This window comes from Sinohyriopsis cumingii, chromosome 14 (assembly GCF_028554795.1).
Source record: "Sinohyriopsis cumingii isolate HCF-2022 chromosome 14, ASM2855479v2, whole genome shotgun sequence".
In the NCBI taxonomy this organism is placed as follows: Eukaryota; Metazoa; Mollusca; class Bivalvia; order Unionida; family Unionidae; genus Sinohyriopsis; species Sinohyriopsis cumingii.
Genome location: NC_142974.1, coordinates 49,056,418 through 49,083,554, shown reverse-complemented (window position 1 = coordinate 49,083,554; position 27,137 = coordinate 49,056,418). Strand labels below are relative to the sequence as shown.

General features: G+C 39.8%; 1 protein-coding gene and 1 pseudogene across 1 annotated transcript; both read left to right on the top strand.

Annotated features, from left to right (window-relative positions):
• The first annotated feature begins 1,111 nt into the window (after positions 1 to 1,111).
• Positions 1,112 to 4,774, top strand: LOC149783743 (uncharacterized). Its single transcript, XM_089931986.1, has one exon. The coding sequence runs from the start codon at positions 1,391 to 1,393 to the stop codon at positions 2,339 to 2,341; it is 951 nt and encodes a 316-aa protein (XP_089788112.1). The 5' UTR covers positions 1,112 to 1,390; the 3' UTR covers positions 2,342 to 4,774.
• Positions 4,755 to 8,869, top strand: LOC149783742 (zinc finger protein 862-like; annotated as a pseudogene).
• Positions 8,870 to 27,137: the final 18,268 nt, after the last annotated feature.

Below are 27,137 nucleotides of genomic sequence, written 5' to 3'. Positions count from 1 at the left end.
GTGCGGAATATGTGTTTCAGAAACACAAGCCGGTTTCATCAGATTTCCTTATAGGATTTATATGTTGTAAGAATATTGTAGGAAGGTTATTTAATAACGTTAGACAACAACGTTGTAGCAACGTTCCAACTTGTTCACCAAATCACGTTGCCACGACATTATTTGACAACGTTGCCACAACCTTACCACAACGTTGCTGCAACGTTGTAGCAACGTGGAATTGTTAGCTGGGAATGTTTCAGACGCGTAATTTAGTTTGCCGCCATTTCAACCTGATTAAAATCAGATCTCCAGTGTCCTACGTGAAGATCCGATAGCGATCAGATGGGGTAATGTTCTGGTGGCCTTTGACTTAGCCAATGGAATGCAGCTGTTAGAAATTTGAAAGTTAATGAAATCGTTTAGCACACATTGATGCTGCAAACATTTTAGCTTTATGACTAAAATATTTAAAACTACGTTAAAAATTAAAAACTACACCCACACACTCACGATCACCAAAATATATCTTAACGTAAATACAGGAACAATAATAATAAAATAATAACAACGAGAGAGAGAGAGAGAGAGAGAGAGAGAGTGTGTGTGTGTGTGTGTGTGTGTGGTAATGATTTTTTAACGTAGTTTTAACAACTGTTCAGTCATCGCTACGCTGTCTGCGGTGTGGCAGTTTATAGTGATGTCTAGCACTAGGACTATTACTTTACGTTCACATTAGTTCATGCAAATAAAGGCTGTGTTTTTCACGCAAATTACCCTCACTGAGAAGACAGCTGCTGTACGCTCTTGTAGATTCTAACTAAGTAACTAGTGTTAAAAAAATCTTGCTAGAGGAATGTATCATCATTAAACTTCTATTGTTGAAAAAAAATATACCCCAGTTGTATGCAATGGTCAGTTTCGCGAAAATGTCCCATTTTTAGCAATTTGTTGTTACAAAGATATATTAAATGCTATGTAAACCGAGTTACAACACAAAATAATTTCAGTTCTGATACAAATATTTAAATAAACTGTTAGCAATATCATCCTCGGTACTTTTCTCAGACTGTATATCCCATTCCGCACGTTATACTGACCAGGAACCCAGGATAGCGACAGTATACAAGACGCGAAGCAACGGATGAATTTTGCGTAAAAGTGTCCATTAAAAATCAGTAAGTTAATCAAATTTTACAAGGTGAAAAGTGTGGGATGTCTTCTTCATGGCAGTGGTGTAAGCTCTGAGTGAGCAAATGCGCAGATAGTATCGAATAATTGGAGCGGAGTCATCTAGGGGTACTTGCAAGAGTTAGGCCAAGTTTTTCTTGTGTTAATTCGGGAGGGCGTTTTCTTTGGTTTCTCCCTGAATCAAGTGATTATTAGTTACCGTGGAAATCTGAAGACGCAAATGATGACTCATAGAGGAGAAAAAACATTAAAGTGTGAAGTATGCGAGAAAAGGTTTAATTACAGTGGACAGCTGAATATGCACATGAGGATGCATACTGGCGAAAAACCATTTAAGTGTGAAGTATGTCATAAAAGGTTTAGTTTAAATGGAACTTTGAAACAGCACATGAGGAGACATACTAGTGAAAAACCATTTAAGTGTGACGTATGCGATAAAAGGTTTAGGTACAGTGCAGGTATGAATACACACATGAGGACACATACTGGAGAAAAACCATATAAGTGTGAAGTGTGTAAGAAAATGTTTCTGCAAAGTGGAGCTCTGAAGCAACACATGAGGACACATACAGGAGAGAAACCATTTAAGTGTAAAGTATGTGGTCAAAAGTTTAGTCAAAGTGGTAATCACAACAAACACTTGAGGACACATACTGGAGAAAAACCATTTAAGTGTGAAGTATGCAATGAAAGGTTTAGTGCCAGAGAAAGTCTGAATGAGCACATGGGGATACATACTGGGGTAAAACCTTTTGAGTGTGAAGTATGTGATAAAAGGTTCATTCACAGTGCAAGTCTGTATCGGCACATGAGGATACATACTGGAGAAAAACCATTTAAGTGTGAAGTATGTGATGAAAGGTTTTCATCAAGTGGAAGTCGGAATGAGCACATGAGGACACATACTGGAGAAAAACCATTTAAGTGTGAAGTATGTGATAAAAGGTTCAGGCACGTTGGAGCTCGGAATCAGCACATGAGGACACATACGGGGGAGAAACCTTTTAAATGTGAAATATGTGATAAAATGTTTAGGCACAGTGGATCCCTGAATCAGCACATGAGGACCCATACTGGGGAGAAACCATTTAATTGTGAAGTATGTGATAAAAGATTTAGTCAAAGTGGAAGTCTGAATCATCACATGAGGAAACATACTGGAGAAAAATAGCTTATTTGTAAAGTATGTAATCAAATGTTTAATCATAGTGGACATATAATAATTCACTTGCGGACACGTACTAGAGAAATCAATTAAGTGTGAAGCGTGTCGTAGAAGGTTTTGTCTCAGTGGATATCTGAATAAGCACATGACAAATACTAGAGGAACACTATAAAAGTGTGAAGTATGTAACTTTAAGAAATTAACCTTTTACATAAATGTTTTGTCAGAGTGGACATCTAAAATGATAACATATGACAAAACATACTAGAGACAAACCCTTAGATGTGAAGTCAGTGTGTGTATGTTTGTATGGTGTGCTTGTGATTTGGAGTTTTAACGTAGCCTTGACAATTCTCAAGTCATGTCATTATGATGTCTGCAGTGCAGCAGTTTATTGTCATGTCTAGCACTGGGGCATCATGCTGCATCCATGTAGCATCATGTCCCACCCAGTTACATTATCCTGACACTAGACTGACCATTCCTAACACTAACCGCTTAATGCTGAGCAGTAAGCAAGGCAGTACTAGTACCATATTTGTAAGTCTTTGGTATGGCTCGGCTCTGGTTCCCATCTGCCCCACCCACCCCAGCTCTATGCAGATTATCTTATCCGTACAGCATATCCATCATAAAAGAGACATTTCAATGTTTTCCACATGCATGTACAATAAAGTCCTTTACTCCTTATTTTTTTAACCACTTAATAGACTCTAAGTTTTATCTATTGTGCTATGTCTGAATTTGAATGCTATATTCCTGGTGTGTTATGCGGTGAAAAATGATTCAGTACATTGAATAGGTCATCAGTGAAAAATCTATAACATAATGTTGCCTAATCACTGTGTGACAAACTGGAAACATAGACAAGGCAACAAAGAAACTTCACGCAAAAGTGGTGAATAAGTGATCTGTACAACACTTTTCAGATCACATGTATCTTTAGAACCCCATGCATCACATTGGGGGACTTATTCCCCTTCAATCACTCCATGGCGGAGCATAAAATAATTCACCACTTTGCCTTGGGTGGCATGCCAGCGGAGTATTCATCCATGAAAAAGTAATCCTCTGAGTAATAGACAATTAAATTCCAGATAGCAACGGCTTCTGTTTAAAAACTAAAACTCCTAAAGAGAAAACACTGAATTTACACTTAAACGTGAACTACATGTTTAGTCGTTAAGCAGTAATAGCCCAGTTATGAGATGGATATAGATTACACTGCCATCAGCTAGTTTAGTTGTGAATGCATATGTGCTGTAGGGGACTGGCCATTTAATTTATGGGGCTAACTTTTTATTTTCGACTGGTTATTAATTGTTATTTCATTCAGATGGTAAGTTTGATTCAGGGAATGACATAGTATTCTTTTTTATACCTCACATCAGAATAAGACAATAGTTTTCAAGCATTTACCCCCACCCACCCCGCTCTTAAAAACTTAAATGGTCTGTCCCTAATAATGACTTGGCTTCAGCAGATGTTCAGAAAAAATCAAGACTGTGACCATTTTAAACACTGTTATAAAATGTTAGCATCAGGGGAAAGGTGCATTTCTATCATACAAACGCACAGTACACTTAATACATGTAGCTTGAACTATAGTCCAATCATTAACAATGGAAGTTCTACTGGTTTAAATTTTGAATAGTCTATGAATAATGACCACACATGGAAAACACTGATGTTATGCTTGATTTACAATCAGATATCATTTAAATAATCAGGTGATCTTAATTTATGTTAAATATATTAGGACATTAACAAAATAAAAGAGAAAAGTATATACTTAGAGAGTGACGATTTGCATGATTGACAGTCAGATATCATTGAAAGAATCAAGTGATCTTAATTTCTATAATATATTTTGGGACATTAACAGAATTAAAGAAAAAAGCAAACTGTATTGATCTCCCTTAAACATTGTAAATGTATCTTGCTGTTTAAACTTAAAAAGTAATCCTCTAATGTTTAGAGACTTAAATTCAGTTGTTTAAAAAAAAGAGTAAATTCTGAATTTGCAAATCATGTAATGACCTAGTCAAGAGGCTGAATATACATACTTGTTCAGTTTTAACTGATTGTATACCGCTTAGGACTGGACATTTAATTTTTGGGGCTTGATTGTTCTTTCTGACTGGGATATTTCTGTTCTTTCATTCATCACATGATAAATTGATTTCAGATAAGAAATATAATGGCATGGTTTCATTTTTATTATACAAATCTCAAGTTTCAAGCACCCCTCCAGTGATTAATCTACCCCTGCGTCCTGCATCCAGCACACACAAAAAATGGCTGGGACTCGTTAGTTGTTCATATGTGCATTCCTTTGAGCGCAAGAAATTTTAAAGGAACAACAACGTGCTTACTGTGATTTTTGTTTAACATGACTTTCTTTTCACTAGGCAAATAATATCTTTGCACAGGTCATGCATCCATTATGAAAGAAATGTCAGAAAAGGGTGTTCCAATAGCAAAAATAATGAGTTTGGGGTCAGATGGAGCGTCTGCTATGATGGGCAAGGAAAAAGGAGCAGCAGCAATATTGAGAAAGGAAATTCCTCATATGCATAATGTTCACAGTGTTGCCCACAGGTTGGCACTGTGTACCTCCCAGGCAGCAGAGAAAAGAGAACCGTTATAAAAGCATCAGCTAGTATTGACTGATCTTTTCTACTATTTTAAGGGAAGTAGTCAGCGCGAGGCTTGACTACATACCATGCAGGAAGTTTTAGATGATCCATATCTAATATATAAGGAGCTCCATTCAGTGAGGTGGTTGTCTTATTTTAGTGCCCTGACTGCAGTATGGAGAACTCTTGATAGCTTGTTTACCTACCTGGCTGAAGCCATTCACAAGGATCACACAGCAGGAGGGATGAAGAAAAAGATAGCTACTGAAAGTTTTATTTCTACAACATACATGATGATGGATGCAATGGCACCTGTAACCATTCTCAGCCAGTTCTTCCAGAAAGAAAATGTGGACGTGGCCCTTGTGAAGGTGAAAACTGATGAGTGCATTGCTGATCTGCAGAAGGTATATATCTTTGAAACTCCATACATGCAAAAACTCCAGGAAGACCTGAAAGGCAATACATTTAAAGAGCATCGTCAGATCACAAAGAACAACTTCATCCTGGAGAAGATCACTAAACTCTTCATTGACTCATTAGTTGAGAACATTCAGTCTAGCTTTCCAGCAGATGACCTACTTACAAGTTTTGGTATTTTTGCTATGCGACCGATCAGCATGATATCAAAAACAGAAGTGGATACATACGGAGATGAAGAGATTGACAGACTGTGTACATATTATGGAGAAGCAAAATCTGTACAAATGGAAACTAGCAGAAGTATTGAGAAAAAGGACATCAGAACCTGTTATTGGCTCTGTTACAGGAAAAATAGAGTGGACTTTCCTTAAGAAAGTAGTTTTGGCTGAGAAGTATCCACAAGATGTGATATGTAAGCTGTGGCATTTAATTGACCACCACCACAGAGATGATTTTCCAAACTGTGGCATTTAATTGACCTCCACCACAGAGGATTTTCCAAACTTATTCAAGTTAGCAGCACTTGCACTAACTTAAGCAGTACATACTGCTGGATGCGAGCGTGGGTTTTCTGCCCAGAACAGAATCCTGGTTAAAGCTAGAAACAGGCTGAATATTGAGACTCAGCACAAACTGATGGCTGTAAAACTATGTATTGGCCATTGCGAATTTATGAACCAAAGTAACGTGAAAAAGGAGTTGATCTTGTAGTTAATAATGACCTAGTTGTAATAATTCTGTATTATAAATAAAGAAAATTAATGTATTTCAATGTGTTTGCCATTTATTAGCAGAATCATTGTACTCATTACATTTGAACAGGACTCATTGTTTGAATATATGCGAGTCCTGGGACTGTTAGGGATGAAATTGTAGATTGATCACTGGGCCCCTCTATAATCATGTGGTTTGATGTCAGAAGAAATAGTACAAGATTTTACTGAAAACTCGTCAGGGCTGGATCAGGGCCCACATCCCGCTAGAAACAAACAAAAAAGTACACAAACATGCAGTCACTGGTCACTTGAAATTTGACCATCGTTTTATTCTTGTGCATGTTTGTTGGGTACTATGCACACTTTGAGTAAATAGACAAGTTGACTTTGTTTTGGTTCCCTTTCGAGGAAAGTTGGGGGCTTTTGAACTTTCAGAAGCCGTCTTCAGCACTTGACATCGTCCATCCTTTGGTGCCCTTTCGAGGGAAGTTAGGGCCCTTTTGAAAATTTTGGAACCCCTCTAGCAGTTGACTTGATCCACCCCTTCTCGTGCATGGGGTCAGTATCGGAACTTGTGCAATATTGTTTCACATTAGACAAGTATGTTTTGTTGGAAGATATTTGATGTCTGTCATTTGTTGTCGTTCTTATCACTGCATATATTGCAGTAATACTGAATTTCATATCATACTTAACAAAGTACATTGCACGAAATGGAACATTAATAAGGAAATGAATGTGTCTGTACATTCCGTTATCATAGTATTAAGAGATTTAAAAAAAAAAAAAGGATTCGTTGTACAAAATGTAACCGAAATACATCCATTAGCAGCTGATTAGCCCTTTATGAAGCTTTTGTTTCGTTTTAAGTAGACGATTCCGAAATGTTCAGCAGAAAGCGCCAAACTAATTTGAGAAAAATGTAGACAACAAACTTAGTATTAATGCTATCGATAAGTCTTTTATTTGTATAAAGTCATTACATAATGTTAGATAAATAAATTTGTCTGATCATTTTATTGATCAATCGATCGTGAGAAATGAGGAATCAGTCCCATGTATGCTACTGCAAAAATGAGTAAGCTATCCTGCTTCACTACCCCTGGGAAATATGTTATCAGTTGTACTGACCCAAACTGTTATTTGTGTCAGATACCATTCATTTTGTAACTTTGCTGTATAAAATTTGTCAGTTTGAATTTTAAAACCTGTATGAAAATTTAATTTTGCATCAAAATTTAGTTTTAAAATTATAATATATCAATGTTTTGATATTGCATGCAAATTTTCAGACAGCTCTTATCTTGTATTACAACAAAGTTTTGCTGTATTGAAACATTCCTATAATTAATGAGGATATGGCAAATTTAGGTTTGGTTTCTCAGGAGCACATGGTGCAAAACTTGCACCCTGTAGAGCAATAGTACTACATACTTTCTGGCAGCTGTCACATGTTTTTGCTTGCTATGAAATTTAAAAAGACGTCATGTATAAAGTTGAAATAGGTGTGGGATGCTATTATAAATGTTTGATTAAGATTGTCCAAACATAATTTGGCCTGTTAGGAATCAGATCACAATTATTAGTTCCGGTTCAGTACCCACGAATATAGTCCCAGTCTATTTTTAGAGCGTACTATTATGTCTACTTTTGGTCGTGATACAAGAGTGGGATTAAGGCATTCTTGTTATGGATTTGAAGGTAATTGTTTATTCTTTAGAATATCCGTCCATGGTGTTGTTGTCTCTGTGTATTTCGACCACAGTGCATAGTGAGTAATACAGCCTTGGTGATGATCCGGAAGTGAAATATGTGTTCCATTGCACATTGATTTGTTTACAGTCCAGCCATTCAAAGAAATGCATGTTAACCTATGACAATACGTTCACCGTGAAGTCATGTTTAAAGGTATTTTAGATTACCATAAGATCTTTATTGATTGTCAGACAGTGTAAAGTTCTGTACCGAAAAACAAATGTAGAGACTATATAGAAAAATTAATTGTGATCTGATCCCACATGACTTCGTGTTAGAAACTCACTTTCCTTTGGCTGGAGTTGACATTTATCTTATGGTGTTAAAATTGTATAACAGTTTATACAATGGTCACTATATTTCTGTTCAACATCCACTCAAGCTAATTCTTTATTAGGGAGAGACCCTTTAACTTTCCTAAGGATTATATTATTTGAAACAATTTTATCTTGTGATGAATGAAATAATAACAAAAATTGCCCCAACAAAAAAAAGAAATATGCCCCAATCGGAAAGAACAAGAAATTAAATGAGCAGTCCCATACATGCAGTCAGAATTGACCTAAAGTTCGTTGCATCATACGTGTGATTCGGCCTCGTGAATGAGTAATTACTTTTCAACGACTGTACTTGTTGTTTGCATTTAAGTAAACTGTAATGTTTTCTTTTTTCTCTTTTTCTTCTTTTCTTTTTCTTTTTTTTTTCACAAAAGCGTCTGTCGTCGGGAATTACATGTATGTATCTTAGATGATTGATTTTTTCGCTCAAAAGGCCTCGTCAAGTCAGTGCATAACTTTGTTCAGATTCCTTTGAATTAAGCAAAAGCGCAATCTTATTGCAAAAGGTGTCAGCCAGTCATTTGTAAATGAAAGAAGTACATTAGTATTAGTAGTTTTCTAGGCATTGCGACTGTTAGTATTATCTAAAATTTGATTTGGCATTATATCTAGAACATACTCTTCATTAGAACTTGGAAATGTGTATACTAATCTGATAATGATGTAGTTAATTTGCCACCCCACCCACCCACCCCCAACTTCAAGAAAGCATGTTTGCAAGGGACATACACAGTAAACCACGCCCACTTGATAGAGACCACGTGCACTCCGCTGTGGTAATCCTCGACGACTCTACGAGAAAGCGTGGTGCACAGAGTAATTCTCCATGAGCCACCGCGTCAAGTTGCGCGTAGAGATGATGGGGGAGCAGCCGGGGGGGGGGGGGGGGCGAATCGGACATTTGTCTGAATCGTCATTTGGCTTAATTAATACCTTCTGCACTCAGCGGATCCGGTGTCGTCAGCGCCCGGTAAAAAAAAAGACGACGTCGTCGTCGGGGGATCGTCCAATCGTCATTTAGTTTAATTGATACCTTCTGCGTGCCGATCCCAGCGTCGTCAGCGCCTGGTAAACAAACGCGACGACCGCGTCGATGTCATCGCCCCCCCTGCTGCTATGATCTTACAAACAGAGTGATCACTAACTCCTCCTCTTGTAGATCAATTAGGTTATTTGACTGATCGGTAAGTCTAAAATTAATTCTCGTTAAAAACCGATTACGGCATCGCATATAGACCGGATTAATTAGACTCTCAACGATTAAAAATCCCGGAGGGGCTGTTGGTGAAAATAAATAAAGGATATATCCCTGTTGAGCTTGATTTGATTGATTGGTATCCACCTGGTAACTCCCTTCGATAACATCACACACTAGATTGATTGCTATCACCGATGCGATATTTACGTTGTATGGAGCAATATGCCTACCACTATCTCCGTTATCGTGTCTGAGGATATAAGTTGATGGGGCGAGAAAATCATTAAGAGATTTTCTTAGTTCTGGTGCGTTGTATCCTGGAAACTTGAAATCGGGTAAATTGGCTTCTGTGATATTATACTCGGTTAGGAATTTTTGTTTATTATCATCGCTGTTAGCGGATATTGTTTTAACGATTAGTTCATTAATATATTCCATGTCTGATATAAGTTGATTTAACACCTCAACGTGTTTTCGTGCTTTTGTTTCCCGTAGTTGTTCTAGTTGTGATTGGCAAATACGATTAATCTCGGCAAACGCACTAGTGATATCATTTAAACCAACTGTGATCAGGGTGGATAATTTAGGAGTTTCCTTATACGGAAATATCCATTGCATGGTATTCCTGTCTTGAAATATAAACCTACTGGGTAATAACGCGCCTTTTATAATATACAAATCAGTTCGATACCGGGGGGTAATCTCATGATACGATTGCTCATTCGTGTGCAAGTCCGCGGCGATTTCATGAGGTGGATTCTTAGGCCATCCTAGTATGGTTCTTATTGAACTACCATAAATATCAACCATATACCCCGGTGTGCTTATTTCAATCGTCGACGATAACGTCGGTTCATGAACCGTAATAGCGATTTTTGATTCTTTTCCTGTGATCGATTTTATTCTGCGTTGAAATTCTTTATTGATTTGTTCTATTTGGTATGACCCAGTTGGTATTGTAACCTCCTTCCAGTCTGGGGTCCCATCGGGTTTATTTGTCCATGCAAAAACCAGCGAGTTATTAGGTTGTTGTCCGTTAAATGCGTCCGCTCAGATATTAGGCCAACTGTGATATATTCGCAATTTTGCCAGTGCTATTTCCTTCACTGGAACCGGTGATGGGAAGTTCACACTGAATTCGGGTTTCGTTGATGTTATCGATATCATACTTGTTTGTACCGGAGTGGTGTTCTCCGCGATCCGTTGAAGCAACTGAAACCCTTCGGGGTTCAGCGACATTATTATTATTCGTTGTTTTTAGTGTTTAATTTTGACACCGAATATTAACAACCTGCTTGTTTTTAGGTCGTTGAAGTGGTTCCGGCTTCCAGTTGAAAATCCTCGATTTTTGACATCGCGGAGCTATACAACTGGACCATCGTGGAGAATTCAACATCGGATATGAACAAATTATCAATCGACAACGAGATCAACCCGGATAATTTCGAGTACGCGTCGGATACTATTTGATGTTTTACTGTATACTCGTTGAGTTTTTTCTGAAAACACGATGATATCTTCCTAGTGATTGCGTTGGCAACTCCAGCAACTGTTGTCATTGCGGAGATAGCGATTGGAACAGCGATCGGGGCTATCGTGGTCACCGTGGATAAAATAACACCGGTACCGGCTACTATACCCGACACCGAGTACACGACCGCGTCGATGGCGGTTATTTTTCGGCGGTATTTTTTTATTTTTGCGCGGTATTGTTCGGAAAGCGTTTTCAAGTTCGCGGAGAATTCTTTTGCGGTATCGAATCGATATTGATGTGACGTCGGTGATACCTCTGATTCAATTACCTTGGTGGTCATTTTTATTTTAAAAGAGCTAGTGTTTTTAATTAATTAGATTCGCTACAAATTCCACATACCATGTGATGTTTGCCCCGGCTAAATTTCTATCAACGGCATAAATTGTAAACGGTTCAGTTGCGTCCTTGTCTATAATTGTTGATATTGTATTGTTAACCCCGGATGAACTCGACGATAATATATTAAACTGCATCATTGAAACCAGTGTCAATCGATAAATGCCCTTAACAGTTGCGGTAATATTTACTGTATTCTGTGTAGGAGTCCAATCGAATGATCCATGCCGAATCGTGTATACTGTGTTGATGGTGTTCTCATGAGGGATTTTTATTTTTTCGAGTTGCTCTACTACTCTCGGTAGTCCGTCTTTAATCGCGTTAACATCAGTTGTAACTATTCCTATTTCCCGCCAACTCGCGTCTATATTATTCTTGTTCGCTGCAACATTAGTTTTGATTGTTTCTATTTCCCTTGTATTCTCGGTCATACTTTTTTTGTTCGCTGCAACATCAAGTTTGATTGTTCCTATTTCATATGTATGCACGTCTATACCTTTTTTGTTCGCTGCAACATCAGTTTTGATTATTCCTATTCCCCGCCAATACGCGTCTATATTTTTTTTGTTCGCTTCAATATCAGTTTTGATTGTTCCTATTTCCTGTATATGCGCGTCTACACCCTTTTTGTTCGCGTCAATATCAGTTTTGATTGTTCATATTTCCTGTGTATGCGAGTCTACATTATTTATGATCGTTGTAACATCAGTTTTAATTGTTTCTATTTTCCGTCCATGCGAGTCTACATTATTTATGATCGTTGCAACATTAGCGCCGATTATTTCTATTTCCCGTTCATGCACGTCTACACTCCTTTTGTTCGCTGCAACATCAGTTTTGATTGTTTTTATTTCCTGTCCATACGCAGTGATATCATTTATAGTTGTTGTAATCTCATCCAGCTTGGTATTTTTTTTACCAAAGAATTTATCAAAGTTGTCATCGATCCTGTTAACATTTTTTCGTAACGTGTAAAATTGGCCCGACAGCGTTGTAAACTCCGAAATAGTAGTTTTTATCCCCGCAAGATTCGGTTCGGTTACCGTCGGGGTCCCAAAAAAAACTAGCGGTAGTGAGTTGTATATCGGTGATAGATTTTTTCACCTCGGTGACAGATTTTTTCACCTGCGCGTCGAGTTCGGTCACCGATCTATTTAACCTTGTAAAACCGTCTTGGACTAATGTTACCCTATCCGTCACCGTCGATAGATGTTCACCCGGTTTGAGTCGTCCGTCGCCGGTATACAGCGCGATAGTGTTCTCGGCGGCATCACGCCGTCGTGTTAAAACGTCATCCAGCGACACATTACTGGATTTCAATTTACCCTGGCGGTCTTGAAATACAACTATTTCGCCCGGGTCAACACTTGTTAAATTCAACGTATCAGCGATTTCATCCTCAATTAGTTTTTTTATGTCATCGGTGGCGGGCGTTTTTGTGGATTCTTTCAGCGCCGAAACCGGTCGTCCCCAAATATCAATCATCGTTATTGTAAAAAAAACGGTGTTTTTAATTAACCCGCCGGGCCTCTACGACCCCACTAGTGTATTCGTTTACAACCACATGAGGTGGTTTCCGCGATGATGAAATCGCCGCGAGTACGTTCAATACCTCACGGCCACATATCGGTGGGTCGCTTAATCGCTGTGTTGGCAGAGTGGAATAAAAAACCCGGGCTGAACACGCCCGGATATACCGCATGAACTCGTTTGGCGGGGCTAACCCGTATGAATCAAAATAGACGATCGCACGTGGATCAATCGCGTACGCAACCCAATGAGTTCCCGCTCCGGAGGACCCATCGAGGTTAATTATACCGGTTTCAATATTCCTTGGTGCCGCCGGTAATTGATCCCTCATAAAAACACCTCTGAAGTTTTTTATCGCTAACGCGTCGGCGGCGTTTATTAAATCAAAATTAGACATAGGAGTTAATAAACGGTTCCCGGTAGTCTTGGACCCTTTCCCGAGTACCATGAATACGGGGTTCCCGGTAGTCTTAGACCCTTTCCGGCTACGGGTCGTTTTTTTTAATAGCCTTTCCCGGTTGCCTTCTTCAGTGCCATTCCCGCCGCGGTACCAACGGCCCCCAACTCCGCCGCCTTAGCCACTGCTGGTGCGGCCGCGGCAATTAACGCTGGAATCGCAGCTAACAGCGGAAATATCCCACCGGTCTTTTCCATGTTTTTAATCGCTGAGGCCGAGAAATCTATTTGAACACCCTTTTTATTCTTCATCGCATTATTGAAATGTTTTATTTGACGCGCCGTCAACGATATCTTATGATTACCACCCGCCATCTGCGACGGCTTCAGCGTTATTGTGGTCCCGCATTGTTTAGCCGACTTTGATCGTAATTTCTTGACTTGACCATCAGTCAACTCTACACTGACGACACTATACGACATTTTATTGTAAACGCGTTTGTGTTTTCAATTACATGTTTTCCACTGGCGCATCAACGATTCTCATTCGTCCACCAACACCTTCCAACAGCATTGATTTATCGCTGAGGATGACAGCAATAGCTCTGTAATCAGCAATAACGCCGCGAGTTACATTAGCTCGGAAGTGTATATCAACGACGGATTGTCTTGTTAAATCAAGATGTTTCAGCGAAAAGTAATAGATCGGATATAGTTCTTTGAAATCATGTTGTGATATTTGCAAACCAGTGTCGACGTTTTGATCACGACTCATATATGACAGCAACCGATGGTACACGCGTGCAATATGGTTTTGACCGTAATTAAGTTGTATATCCTCAGATGGTTCCTGCTGGCCGTTTATTCTCAGCGAGACGTCAGTAACGCCTAATCGATCAAATATCATATGGCTGGATAATTGATTATCAACTCTCGTCATATCCTGCAACGCAACAAATATATGACGCGGAGCCGAAATGCCTTGTTGTGATGCCAGGTTCCATGTGAATATACCATTGATATTTGATTGCTTAGTATCTGTTGTTGTTGTTAACCAACTTAGTAATGATTTTCCTCCCTGCTCCATAAAGGATAGCAATCGTGCCTCTGTGGTAATGGATGGAGTCATTACTGGCATCCACAATAATATTTTAGTTAAAACGACTTTACCAGGGTCATTATTTGGATTTGCAAGATCCGCTGGAATTCTCCAAATTGCATTTCTATCATCACCTTTTCGCACAAGCACCACGGTATGCTTTGCTCCGTAGATAACTTTTCGCACGTTCCTACAAAATCCAAATATATGATGCAGTGGAATCGCGCATGAGAAAGATCTACGCGGTCCTGTTAACATTGATATGCGTGTTGCGGCTCCGAAGTTGAAATTAGGATCGCTGTTTATAATCATATTCTCAACATCAGCGTTAGCGCTATTATCATTATTTCTTGGTCGTCTTACCACAAATTGCGAGTTTCCAGCAGTGTTTCTAGTATCCTTTGCAAACATCATAGATGGACCCGCTGATCTTGTATAATCGTCGGAATATCTTACTAGCCCGATTATTGTTGTAGCCACGTCAACATCGCGTTCTATAGACTCGATCTCTCTTCCATCAATGAGATATTTTGCACTCTCAAATAGCGCCATTACGCCGTTATTGACTAAGCCAACTTTGGTACCATCTGGATACGGTGCTGGTACAGCAGGAGTATCGGCCTCTGTTACAAGTTCTCCTTCGATTTCAATAAACGCTTCACACGGCAAAAAGTATTTACTGGTATCATGGACTTGAAGTTCAATTCGCGATCGTATGTTGGGCTGTACTGCATGATAGGAATAAAATTGATAATTACGGACAGAATCATCCTTGTGCACTGGTGCGTCCATATCAAACGCCGGATCAGCTGTTTGTTTAAACATTTTATTTAATAATACGCTGATGCATCTAAATCATCGTCGTCGTTTTAAACCACTTCCCGCTATCATGTTTGCGATGTCATCTTGATTATTGTTTACCAACGACGCTAGTTTTTGTTCCACTGCGTTATTTATTACTTTACTGACATTCGCAGGCATCACTGTCGTTGATGGCATCACCGGTGGTTTCTGTTTTTTTCTTCTCACCAACGACATTAGTTTGTCCTTTGCTGCAGAAAGCGCCTTTCCGGCAACATCTCCAATAGCGCTGATTCCCTTATCACGAATAACATCAATAGCCTTCATTCCTAATTGTTTGGCTAACGGCGCTACTTTTGGAGCCATTCTTGTAAATAACCCCGCAATGGTGCTACCGAGACCATCTCCATAGTACGCGCGGTAAACAGGCAATCGCGAGTTTACCACGTAGACGAGTACTGGTTTATCGTGGTTGTAGTGTATGATCATCTTTATTATAAAAACACCGGTTTTCCAATTAGTGATTGATCCCCCCCTTCCCACCGCCGCGTTGAAAAACCGGAATAAATTTTGTCAAAATTTCCTTGGGTTTTTGCCCTCGATAAAAATCCGGTTTTTTTCTGGTTTTTTCTTGATTTTTAGTCATTTTTGGTCATTTTTTGTTGCCTATAGTCGTTTTTTTCGATTTTTTTCAGCAAAAACATCGATTTTCTCTAAATGATTTCCTGGGGTTTTCACCCGTAAAAACCGACCAAAAACGACAAAAAAAACGACCAAAAACGACAAAAAAACGACAAAAAACGACCAAAAATTAACAAAAATTAACAAAAACGACAATTTTATAATTTTTTTAATCATCCACTAACTCGTCTATGAGCGTTCGATACGCACTAATGTCCATGATACCGCCTGAAAATAACCGCTTGCAAATATCAGCTGCCTCATTGATTATTTCCGGAGAGTTATTTCCGGCTCGTTTTCCTCCGATTAGTACCTCTAGCCGTGATATATCACTGAGAACACTATTAGGACAGGTAACGCCGTAGGATTCTTTACCAACAGAGTATCCTTTTCCTTTTTTTAGTTTTGCCCTTTTTTCAACTTCCTTGTGGAATGCGTCGTAATCGGGATCACCACGATGTGGTAATGCATTCTCATGTTTACTCGCTAAATACACCATTCTTGTCCAATCCTTTAACGTCTTTATATTTTTCTCGTAACCGCTATTGATATGCTCCTTATCTCGTATGCTCTTAGCAAAATTAGAGGCAGTAAAATCAACTAATTCTTCCCTGCTGCTGAAGCCTCTAATTTGATCTATTGTGCTCTTCTTGAGTACATTACGGGGTATATTCCCCCCTTTCTCTTTTTCTTCCGGTATTTTTTCCGGTATTTCTTCCGGTATTTCTTCTTCTGGTTCTCTTGCGGTAGCACCTAGTTCTTCTTCGTCGGCCATTGTAACATAAGGTTCTTGTGGGTCCATTATAGCGAGTGGTGGTGGCCTCAAAGACCTCTTCGTTTGTTCGGTCTGAGCCGCTATCTTTTCAAGTACGCCAAGCAGTTACGCCTTTTTCTTTCTTTCTTCGTCGGGAATATCCCCGTATATCGCTGTTTTCACGTCTTTGGTTGCACTCGTTATTGGAGCAAAGAGTTGTTCGCTTCCAACAGTAAAATCGGTTTGTAGTTGCTGCCGCGTTTGAAGTTGTTCTCGGACCCTGTCTCGTAACGGTATGAACTTTTTAAGCGCCGCTAGCCGCTCTCTGGCTAGCCGAGTAGTAGGTGATTCGCCTACCATTATTGCAATTGCTCCGCAATTTCTAATTTCCCGCCGAGTGTACCATCGGGGGCTCCACGGAGTTTTCGTCTATAATCCTTCTAATGTTTTTGATCTTACTAGAAATCTCCCGGCGTCGTTCATAAACACGTCCGAGTTTTTTTCGTATTATTTCAACGGCAGTGAATAGTCCAATGAATGCATTTGCGTCATTGTGGTACAAGTTTTCATTAATCGTATGTTGTAATCGTTTTATAAAAAAGTACTCGCGGGCCAGGGTAAAACGCCCCCGTTTCGATTGTTCGTTAATAATCTCATAATCGGATAATATTTTTTCGCTGTCGAGACCATCAGATAATTCAATTCCTTGATTTTTTAATTTTGAAATCTCGGCTAATATATTATTGATGTCTTCGATATTCATTATTCTCATAAAACATCTTGTTTTTAAATTAAAAAAAATTGACCCCCCGCGCAGTGTGTTATTCGTCAGCGCCATAGGCGCCGGTGGCCTTTGTCACTCGCTGATTTCTGTTATATATGAAAATCGAATTCTATGCCCAGTCTTTTTTGAGATCGCTGAATTTTGTATTCCTTCTGCAACAAATCGTACTGAGGCTCTACAAATGTCAAAGCATCTACTGGCTTCATTCATCGACTGAAAAGTTTTTTCTTCGTAAGTTGTTGTATCAAATGACTTTACGGGTTTTGCTTTCTTTGAGTATTTACCAGTTTGGCCTTTTTTGACATTCTGACTTTGCGAGATAGCTTGTAGGTTTATAAGAGAATTATCAGTCTTATTATTATTAATATGATCAATCACAAGCCCATTCTCGATTAATCCGTTAAATGCTTCAAATACCATCCTATGAACATAATAGCTTTTTCCTCCCGCAGTAAACATCAAATACCCCTGATTATTTACGGTACCAACCGGCTTCTTCAGTCTGCGGTTTCTAACAACGCCGTCGCGAGATGCCTCGTAATTAACGAGCACAGGATGCGGCTGAAATTCTTGGCCCATTTGTATAATAATACTACTTGTCTAATTCATTATTTGGTTTAATTATAAATCTTTCAACGTAGTCTTGGGGGGTTTTAATGACGAAATCGGCGGTGGGGTCAATGACGGCGTTTTTAATTCGTTTATCGTAATAACGTTTTAACTCTCTGTATCGCTTTCTGCCACAATTGATACACAACTGCGATTTTCCTCTTACACCAACGTGACAAACCAAGCACGGGAGGGGGCCAAGAGAACCATTACGAACGCTTTGTAAATGATACCCGCAGAATTCACCTCTACATGATTTATTGCACGGGGTTGTCGACCCAATCATCAACCATTTGCAGTGATTCATTATACTATATTCTTTCATTTAAATACTTGTTTTAATTATATGGATGAGTTCAAGAGATTAGCAGCAATTAAGCCCTGGAAAAATATTAGGTTTAATCTCGATAGAGTCCTCAAGGACGCACCAAAAGCGTTAATAAACGATAGAACCCTGTTGAGTAAAATACGCGATTGTATCGATGAATTCAAGCGTGATGGTGCATCTCATAGTTGGTCAACATTTCGAATTGATGGTGTTGCTGATGCTACCATGAACGACAACCGCGCAGCAACGATAATATCACAACTTGGCTCCAGCAAGTATTTCTTCAGAGTAAAATTCATTGTCCGGGTGGAATCAGGTAATTGGATCATACGTGATAAATTTGAACCGGTTCTCAGCGACAAGAAAACAGTCATTGTTAGCCGCGACTCCAAGCCGGGGCTGTTAACCGGAATTGACAGACCATACTATGAACGAGCGTATCCTGAAACAGCAGTTGTTTATGGAATATACCCGTTAAATAAGAAACCTGATATCGGAAAACTAGCGCCAATGAAACAGTCAACGGGGATAAATTGTGTAGCAGAACGAATAATAGAGCATTTTACAAATGCATGTCGAGGAAACAAATTGACTGATTTACGACGGAGCAAAATCAACCAGTGGGAGAAGACAGTGCGCGAGCGAGGAGCAACCATCAGCGACATAGCGAGATTAGAAACATTGCTGAGATTTCCAATAACCGTTACAACGATAACCGGTGAAGTATTACACGAATCAAAGTATAAATCAAAGGGAGCCCCAATTAAAATTATTGATCATAACGAACACGCGTGGACGCCCGCGATCACAGTGTTTCCACGGGATAGAACAGTAAAGTATATCCCCGGGGAATTTATACAAGATGGTTTTCTCGCGGAGAGGAAACTATTTGATGCTATTGCCTGCTTGTGTAAAAACGACCCTGTGTCAGTGTGGTTACTTCGCAGCGCTGAAAACGATGCGGATACTTTTGATCAGTTTGTAAGACCAAACGGTGAATTATACCGCACTGAAGCGTTTCACAACAAGATGAAAAAAACCGCCATAGAATTTGAGGAGCATGATGAACAACTGCTAACAAATTGTTTCACGATTCCATCGGTTGCAGCTCATGTTGCAGCAAGGAAAAATGCGTGGAGTCCAACACGCAAGGAATTTCTACCAGATGTACAATCCAGTTGTTTGGAATATTATCACGGTGGACTATGGAACACTGAATACAGCCGCGATGCTATAATTTCCGTTGATATGGTTGCCTGTTATCCAGCGAGTTTTCTCGGGTATGGATCCGCCGCTGAGTATTTCAAACGATTTGGACACCCCAGACATGAAATGACTCGTGTTGCTATTAATGGACCACTGCCTAATTTTGATTTAACCGGATTCGCTCGCGTAGTATCATTTGAGTTCGCGGCAGGACTTCATCGCTGTTGCTATATTTGGATCGGTAGGCACATGTCTGAAAAAAAGTGGTTGCCAATAGCGCTGCTACGGTATATGATTGATTGTAAAATGCTAATTTCGTTGATTGTCAGTGACGCGATTATATCATACCGACCGCAGACTGAAGTCTGGTTACCAGAACCGGAGCGTCTAGATAGCATAATTGACGAGTCCAGAAAACACATTGATGCCGACGAGGAATATATCATCGAATGGTCCAGGAGGATATTCAACCAACGAAACATAGAGGCAAAAGATCTCGGTAGAAGAATAATCGGTAAGTTTACACAAGGTGGAAAAAACTGCGACTACAAACGATATTGCTCGCGGCTGATTATAGATGACGCAGAATATGATTTCGTAATCAAGGACGCAGTGGCGAAAAATAGATACGTGAACTGCAAAACAGCTTTCTTGTCCAATGGAACAAGGTTGGGTACAGTTGTTACCTACAGCGATGGAGACAGCCCAGCATACCCGCATTTGAGGGCGTCTATGCTGGGTTACGCCGCTATCAATTTATTCTCCACGATAAATAAATTTCCCGACACCGCGGTTAGAGTAGCCGTTGATTCGTTTTATGTTGACGTAAAGTACAAGGAAAACGTAGCCGGGTTTACTAGTCCGGACGAGAGTTGGGGTACATGGAGAATTAAAAATGAAATACGACGCGATTATTCCCCGTCAGCAGATGTCACCGTTGAAAACAATTACCTACGCGGTGATAAATTGTCAGAATGGTCTAATGCACCACCGTGTTCTGATCCAATTTGTAGACATAAAACAGTTTATTTAAGCGGCTGTGGCGGGTCAGGAAAGACGACTCGGGCAATTGAATTATTTCGAACGCGGGCAAGTATGATCGTGCTTACACCGACCCATAGACTAGCGCGAGAGATAAAACAACGAAATGTTGACGCCGTTACTTATCACAGCTTTTTTCGATACAGCGGTGGTGAGTGGACTCCTGATCGAATGGGTGAAAAATTTATTCCTGAGGTTATCATCTGGGATGAGATATGTACTGTTTCGTTAGATGTTTTACAAATGTTTCTTGATTGGTTGTTGCTCGCGAATACAGCGGTGATCATGTGTGGCGACCATGGTCAACCACCACCATTTGTCGGCGAGGGTCCGCATGATTGGTTGAGCGGGTTTGTGGACTATTATGAAGAAACCGATACTGATTACCGAGCACTTGATGAACAACTGCGCGAGGTTAAGAAATTAATCAGATTACAGCCGGATAGAATTCAATGTGAAATAATCCGCGAGGTGATTCCGGAAACGCCGTTAAATGAATTCTGGGAAACATGGAAACCAAACGATTTGATTGTAGCGAGTAGAAAGATAGTCAGAGACACACTTCAGCGGAAGTTGTTTGCGTTGCATAAGGAAAAGTTTCCAACGCGTCCAGTGCCGTTATGCTATAGACCCGCGGACACACGGCGGCAGAACATTGAAGTTGAAATCCCGGCCCCGACAGCGTCGGGGACAAAAAAACAGGTTCTCGTGCTGAATGATATCGTGCTCGTTGATATCAGCGTCGTCGAGGACGCGCTACGTGCTGATAAATCCCCGTGGACGCTAGGATACGCAACGACAATACATTCCTCGCAGGGACTGACTATCACGGATACAATTGTTTGGATGGTTGATAATCGCATCGAATGGTCAAATCTAGTCTATCTTGCAGTGTCCCGAGTACGGAGGATAAATCAGCTTCGAAGAATTGTTATTGACGAAGCCGGTGACGGAGTCACCAACGACATCATCGATGCAAGCGTCATCGATAGAAAACTCTCGGGTTACCGCCAACAGGATAAAAAAAAAACAGCGGCGTTTTGATATTGATGCCGAATTAATAATTGCGTTACGACAACAACAGAATAATCACTGCGCGAGTTGTAATTGTGTAATGCGCTGGCGTTATTCGGATAAAGACACTCGCCAATTTACCGTGGACAGGATCGATAACAGTCTCGGTCATGTCACAACCAATGTGAGGTTGACATGTCTTGAGTGTAATAGACGCAACGGCGCTAGTTAAGACCACGCGGGGGTAATTGAGTATCGTCAGGTATCACTTGTAGTTGCGCGCGTGTAAACCCCCGCTGTGGGGCAGTTGAATCCAGTCTATAGATCGGTGGTCTACCAGTTGATCGTGTTATCGTTGATATGTTATGTGTGGTAACACTCCAAATAGGATCAGTAGCTCTTTTTTTACCGCCTTCAAGCTCTCCTGGTTCATATAGATATCTCACGGTAACATCGCCGAGAATCGGCTTGGAAACGCTATCTATTTTTGATCTTCCGGGTATATACTCGTATTTAATCGCGTCGCTGGGCTTCATGTTGATTGCTCGGGTAATCTCGTTATTTAACGCTGCAATTACGCCTGGCAACCTTTTGACCCATTCACGAGATCGTTTTTCTTGGATGAATTCTTTTGCGTATTGATATCCAAATAACCGTTCAGCAACAGTCCGATTGAATCGTTCAACAATTGCCTGATCACGATGTAGCGCAGTATGACCTCGTCGTACCGCGACGCTATGATGTTTCAGCGTTGATAAAACAGCGCCGCGAAATTCACTACCAGGATCAACTTGTAATAGATTTGGCCAGCGCAGAGGACCTCTTCGATAAATTCTTTCAAACGCAGCGGCTACTTCAGTTGCTGACTTTGTTTTTAACGGCTACGCTTGTTTGTATCGACTCGCAACATCAACTACGGTTAGCGCGTATTTGTAACCGTTGTCATGCGGCAGAAATAGTATATCAGCCTGATGAACTTCATTAGGTACGCCAACATCAAAGCGCGAGAAGTTGATTTGTTTAGGCGGTGGTAGATAGATTTGCCATATAGCCTGTTTGGATAACCAATTAGCCGCAACGGCCCTCGTTACTTTTGCAGCGCTTGCAAGCTTACCAATTGCGGCCTTCCCCTTCCAGTATCCTGTCTGAGAATAATAGATGGATTCCATGTTGCTATTATAAACGCTAGCGTTTTCAATTACCAGCGCGAGAAGCTCCGCTTCCAGTCATTAATTTACCTTTCATAGCCGATTTTACCAACCATGAGGCCAATTTTTCTTTGAAGGATTTATCAGGAATAGCATTTAACGCGTGAATTAATTTTACGTCCGCGATATGACGCTGTTGCAGATCGCTACTTTTGTAAGCAACATCATGAGCATGACACGCCTTATCGATAGCGTTTATTGGATACTCACCGGGCCGGGGTTGATTTTGATCATCGAGTCTGATATCTAATCGCGTTCCTGGGCCACAGTAGCTATATCCTGGGAGGTGTTTTTCTCTGGATACTTTGCCCACGGGGTTCCGGGGAGTTTTGATAACTTGGCTGCAATATCACCTCCTCGCTTTTTTTTAAAACATCTCCGGGTCTAATAGAAATAAATCTAAATTTCTTTATACCGCATTGTACACACTTGCCAGTAAGCGCCGATCTGTTATTTCTTGTTGTAACGGTTGTCATATCATTTGTGCCAGTACGCACTCTACACTTTACACAATATAGATCCATAATTTATGTATAGAGACATGAATATAATTGACTTTTCAGCGACTAAAACAAGAGAACCAGTTAAGCATGTTGCAGCGTTACCAAACTCGATCCGGATGATTATCATCGGACCATCTGGATCCGGCAAGACGCAATTGTTACTCAATTTAATAATGAGATGGATGAAGTGGGATAAGTTGTATTTGGTTGCTCCTAGCGTAGATGATCAACGATGCTACGAGGTGTTGAAAGATTTCAACGAGAATGCATCAGCGATCGCTAAAAAAATGTTATTGAGTTTATTACGGATATCAGTGATGCACCAGGTATCGATGATATTGATGGCGACGTTAACAATTTAGTCGTGTACGATGATGTTATGTTAGACAATCAAAAAAACCCAGCTAGGATATTTTCCAGAGGCAGGCATAAAAACACTGACGTGATATATGTCACTCAACGATACACTCAGATTCCAAAAGTAATCAGAGACAACTGCAATATTCTTGCTGTATTCAACGGCGTTGATACACACACGCTACGAAATATTTGGCAGACATGGTGCGGCGGTGACATGGACTTTAATGTTTTTCGAAACTTTTTTAGTCATGCTCAGTCGACCCCACATGGATTTGTAACGATAAATTTACATGACCCTCGGACACGATATCGTATCGGACTTGACCAAATATTCGGTTAAATTGTAAATAGCCACTTAGCAGCAGGGGGGGGGGCGATGACATCGACGCGGTCGTCGCGTTTGTTTACCAGGCGCTGACGACGCTGGGATCGGCGCGCAGAAGGTATCAATTAAACTAAATGACGATTGGACGATCCCCCGACGACGACGTCGTCTTTTTTTTTACCGGGCGCTGACGACACCGGATCCGCTGAGTGCAGAAGGTATTAATTAAGCCAAATGACGATTCAGACAAATGTCCGATTCGCCCCCCCCCCCCCCCCCCCTGCTGCTGGGGGAGGGAGGAATCGGTATTATAGACTGAAGGGTCGAGTAGCGCAATTGCGAGCCGATGCCATACCCATACCCCCACCTCTCAACCCACAACAGCCATAATTCAAAGACAATTTTTAAATTATATTTCCAATATTTAAAACAAATAACCTTTTTAGAAAAACAAAAAGGAGAAAAAGAAAGAATTCTTTAATATAATTTTTTTGTAATTGTATTACTAGTATTTTGTTTATTTAAAATGTACTTTTTTCTGAGAGAAAATTCTAAAGACATATAGTAAGGGAAACTATACGGGGAAGTAAAAGGCGATGATATCATGGGGCTAAGTCACATGGCGCTACGTGAAGTGGACATGCTCATGAAAGAGTCTTTGAAAACACCCCATGTAGAACATAAACAGACAAAACAGACACAAATACATACTGGATAACACTTTGTTTAAAACCCTACTAACTTCTTCTATATTTTAAAAACCATACAACTCCCGCACTATATGTTTGACCACTACACAAAAATGTGGTCTCATAAACAATTTTGGATCTTTCAATAAAGAATAATCAGATAAATTAAATAAAGGAGGCCTAACTCGACCCAGGAGAAACACATAGAGAATAAAGAAGTGTGGACCTTGGATCGAGTGTAACCTACCTATCAGCATCCTTAAAAACTTTTACGAGAACGACACATATTATCGCTCGAATAATACAATAGGAATTATTTAAAAAAAACCAAAATCTAAATAGTTCCATCGTCAAATTTCGAAAACCATAAAACAAATTAAAATATAAAAATAACATATCATAACGGATCTTAAATTCAAATTAGGAAGAAATACAACTGGGAAAGATTTATGATCTATACTTGTAGTCTCAAACATAGCATACACACAATATAGCACCACTACATATAGCAAACACTGAGACCTAGGCGACCTCTAGCAAAGGTCACAAAATTTAAAGGGAAGGAAATTCGAGCAAGGTGAGGGAAACCATACTCGGACGAACAACCCTTTAGATAACACTAAGGAAACATAAATACCCCAATCAAAAATTCTAAAAAGTAAATTTTTTATATAAAATTTTGCTTTTAAATAAAACATACAACACATCTGAGGGGGGAAACACAAACATAAAATACTTTATTTTGTTGGAAATGGGTGAGGGGATCTGTCTGGTGCCCCCCATCCCCCCTAAAAAAAGTAGAGATGATGGAGGTATTTTCTCTCTCTCTCTCTCCACCCACCCCCACAAAATGAAATACACGTGAGCTGTACTGTACATCAGCAGAAACAATACCAGGGTACGTAATTGTATGAACCATGAATACTTTGTACGAATTTTCCCATTTTGAGACCAGTGATGCTCGAGAACTATCACATATTGAAAGCCACATATTTATTAAATTGTACTTGGAGCAATGTAAAATTTGTATTAAGCGTCCACCTTTCATTGCTTGTGGCAACGTAAGTCACGCCAGTTAAATCATGGTATTGCTTGTAGCGACATCTGTTTTTAAAGTAGGTGACTGTTTACACTCCTGTTCTTCTGTTTGGCATGAATGATTGTTAAAATAAATTTAATTAGCACATTCTAACTTGGAACAAGTATTATGTTGTAGTTTAAATCTTGTATCAAGGAATTTTTATAATTGTGTGTATAAAATATCCAGGCTTCCTAGAAAACTCCAGAATGGCTGATTCCCAGCATGGTTCTTCTTCAGGTGACAATTTCCGTCAGCAAATACTTGTTGATGATAGTGTCAATGACAGTAATCTTTAAAGTTGTTAAATACGTCAGAATATTTTGAGCTGGGAAAGTGATAATGGTGATACCAGTGAGTGAGTTTGGGCCCAGTGGTAAGTCGGATATACACAGGGAAGACAAATACTGATGGTATGCAGGTAAAATGCTGGATGCACAAAAATTGACGACATGTCGGTCAATGCCTCTTTGGGCTGTATTTCGAAATTAGATGTGGAAATGGCATGGTATGATTTGGATTGTTAACATAACTTTAACAAGTTTTCAGTCATATCGCTACGGTGTCTGCAGTGTGGCAGTTTATAGTGATGTCTAGCACTGGGGCATTATTCCGCAGAGATGTAGCATGATGTCCCACCGAGTCACATTATCCTGACACCAGGCTTACCAGTCCTAGCACTAACCTCATAATGCTGAGCGCCAAGCAAGGCAGCTGTTCCATTTTTAAAAGTATTTGGTATGACTCGGTCGGGGTTCGAGCCCACATCACGCATCCGAGGCTAACCACTAGGCCACCGGAACGGTCTAGAATTTGCAGAATATGATGCCTAGTTATAATACAGACAATTTAGAAGTTGAATGCGATTTTCATTTCTTTTATATATAACAAAATGTCATTAGGTGATGGTTGTATGTGTACAACCACGTAGTGAGGCACTTTTTGTTATATTGTTTGGTGGATTTGTGCATTTATTTTGTTTGCCCTGCCAGTAGATGTTTGTAAGCTCGTTTTTTTATTATTTGGTTAAACAAGAGGATTTATGCTTCAGCAAAAAATAGGATAACATTTCAGACGTGTCAAGAGCCAATCACTGCATTTTTTATCTTTAAAAAATTTGGTAATTGTAAATTTTCGATATAAATTATTACATGAATTTCAGATAAACAAGTAAATTTCACGTTGTATTCTTTCAGCCCGTATTTTTAGACATTGGTATTATTTTGGTCATGAGTTACTGCATTATATCTGGAATCATGTTATAACAAAGTGTATTATAAGAGGCGAGAGCTATTTATGCTCACAAAGTTTGTAGATATACTGCAGCAATTTTAAACAATACCGCCACACGTTAGTTCATGCAAATAAAGGCTGTGCTTTCTTACACAAATTTCCTGACATTTAGACCCCAAGGACAATTCAACTCCGAAACACCACTACCCCAGCTTAATGTATTG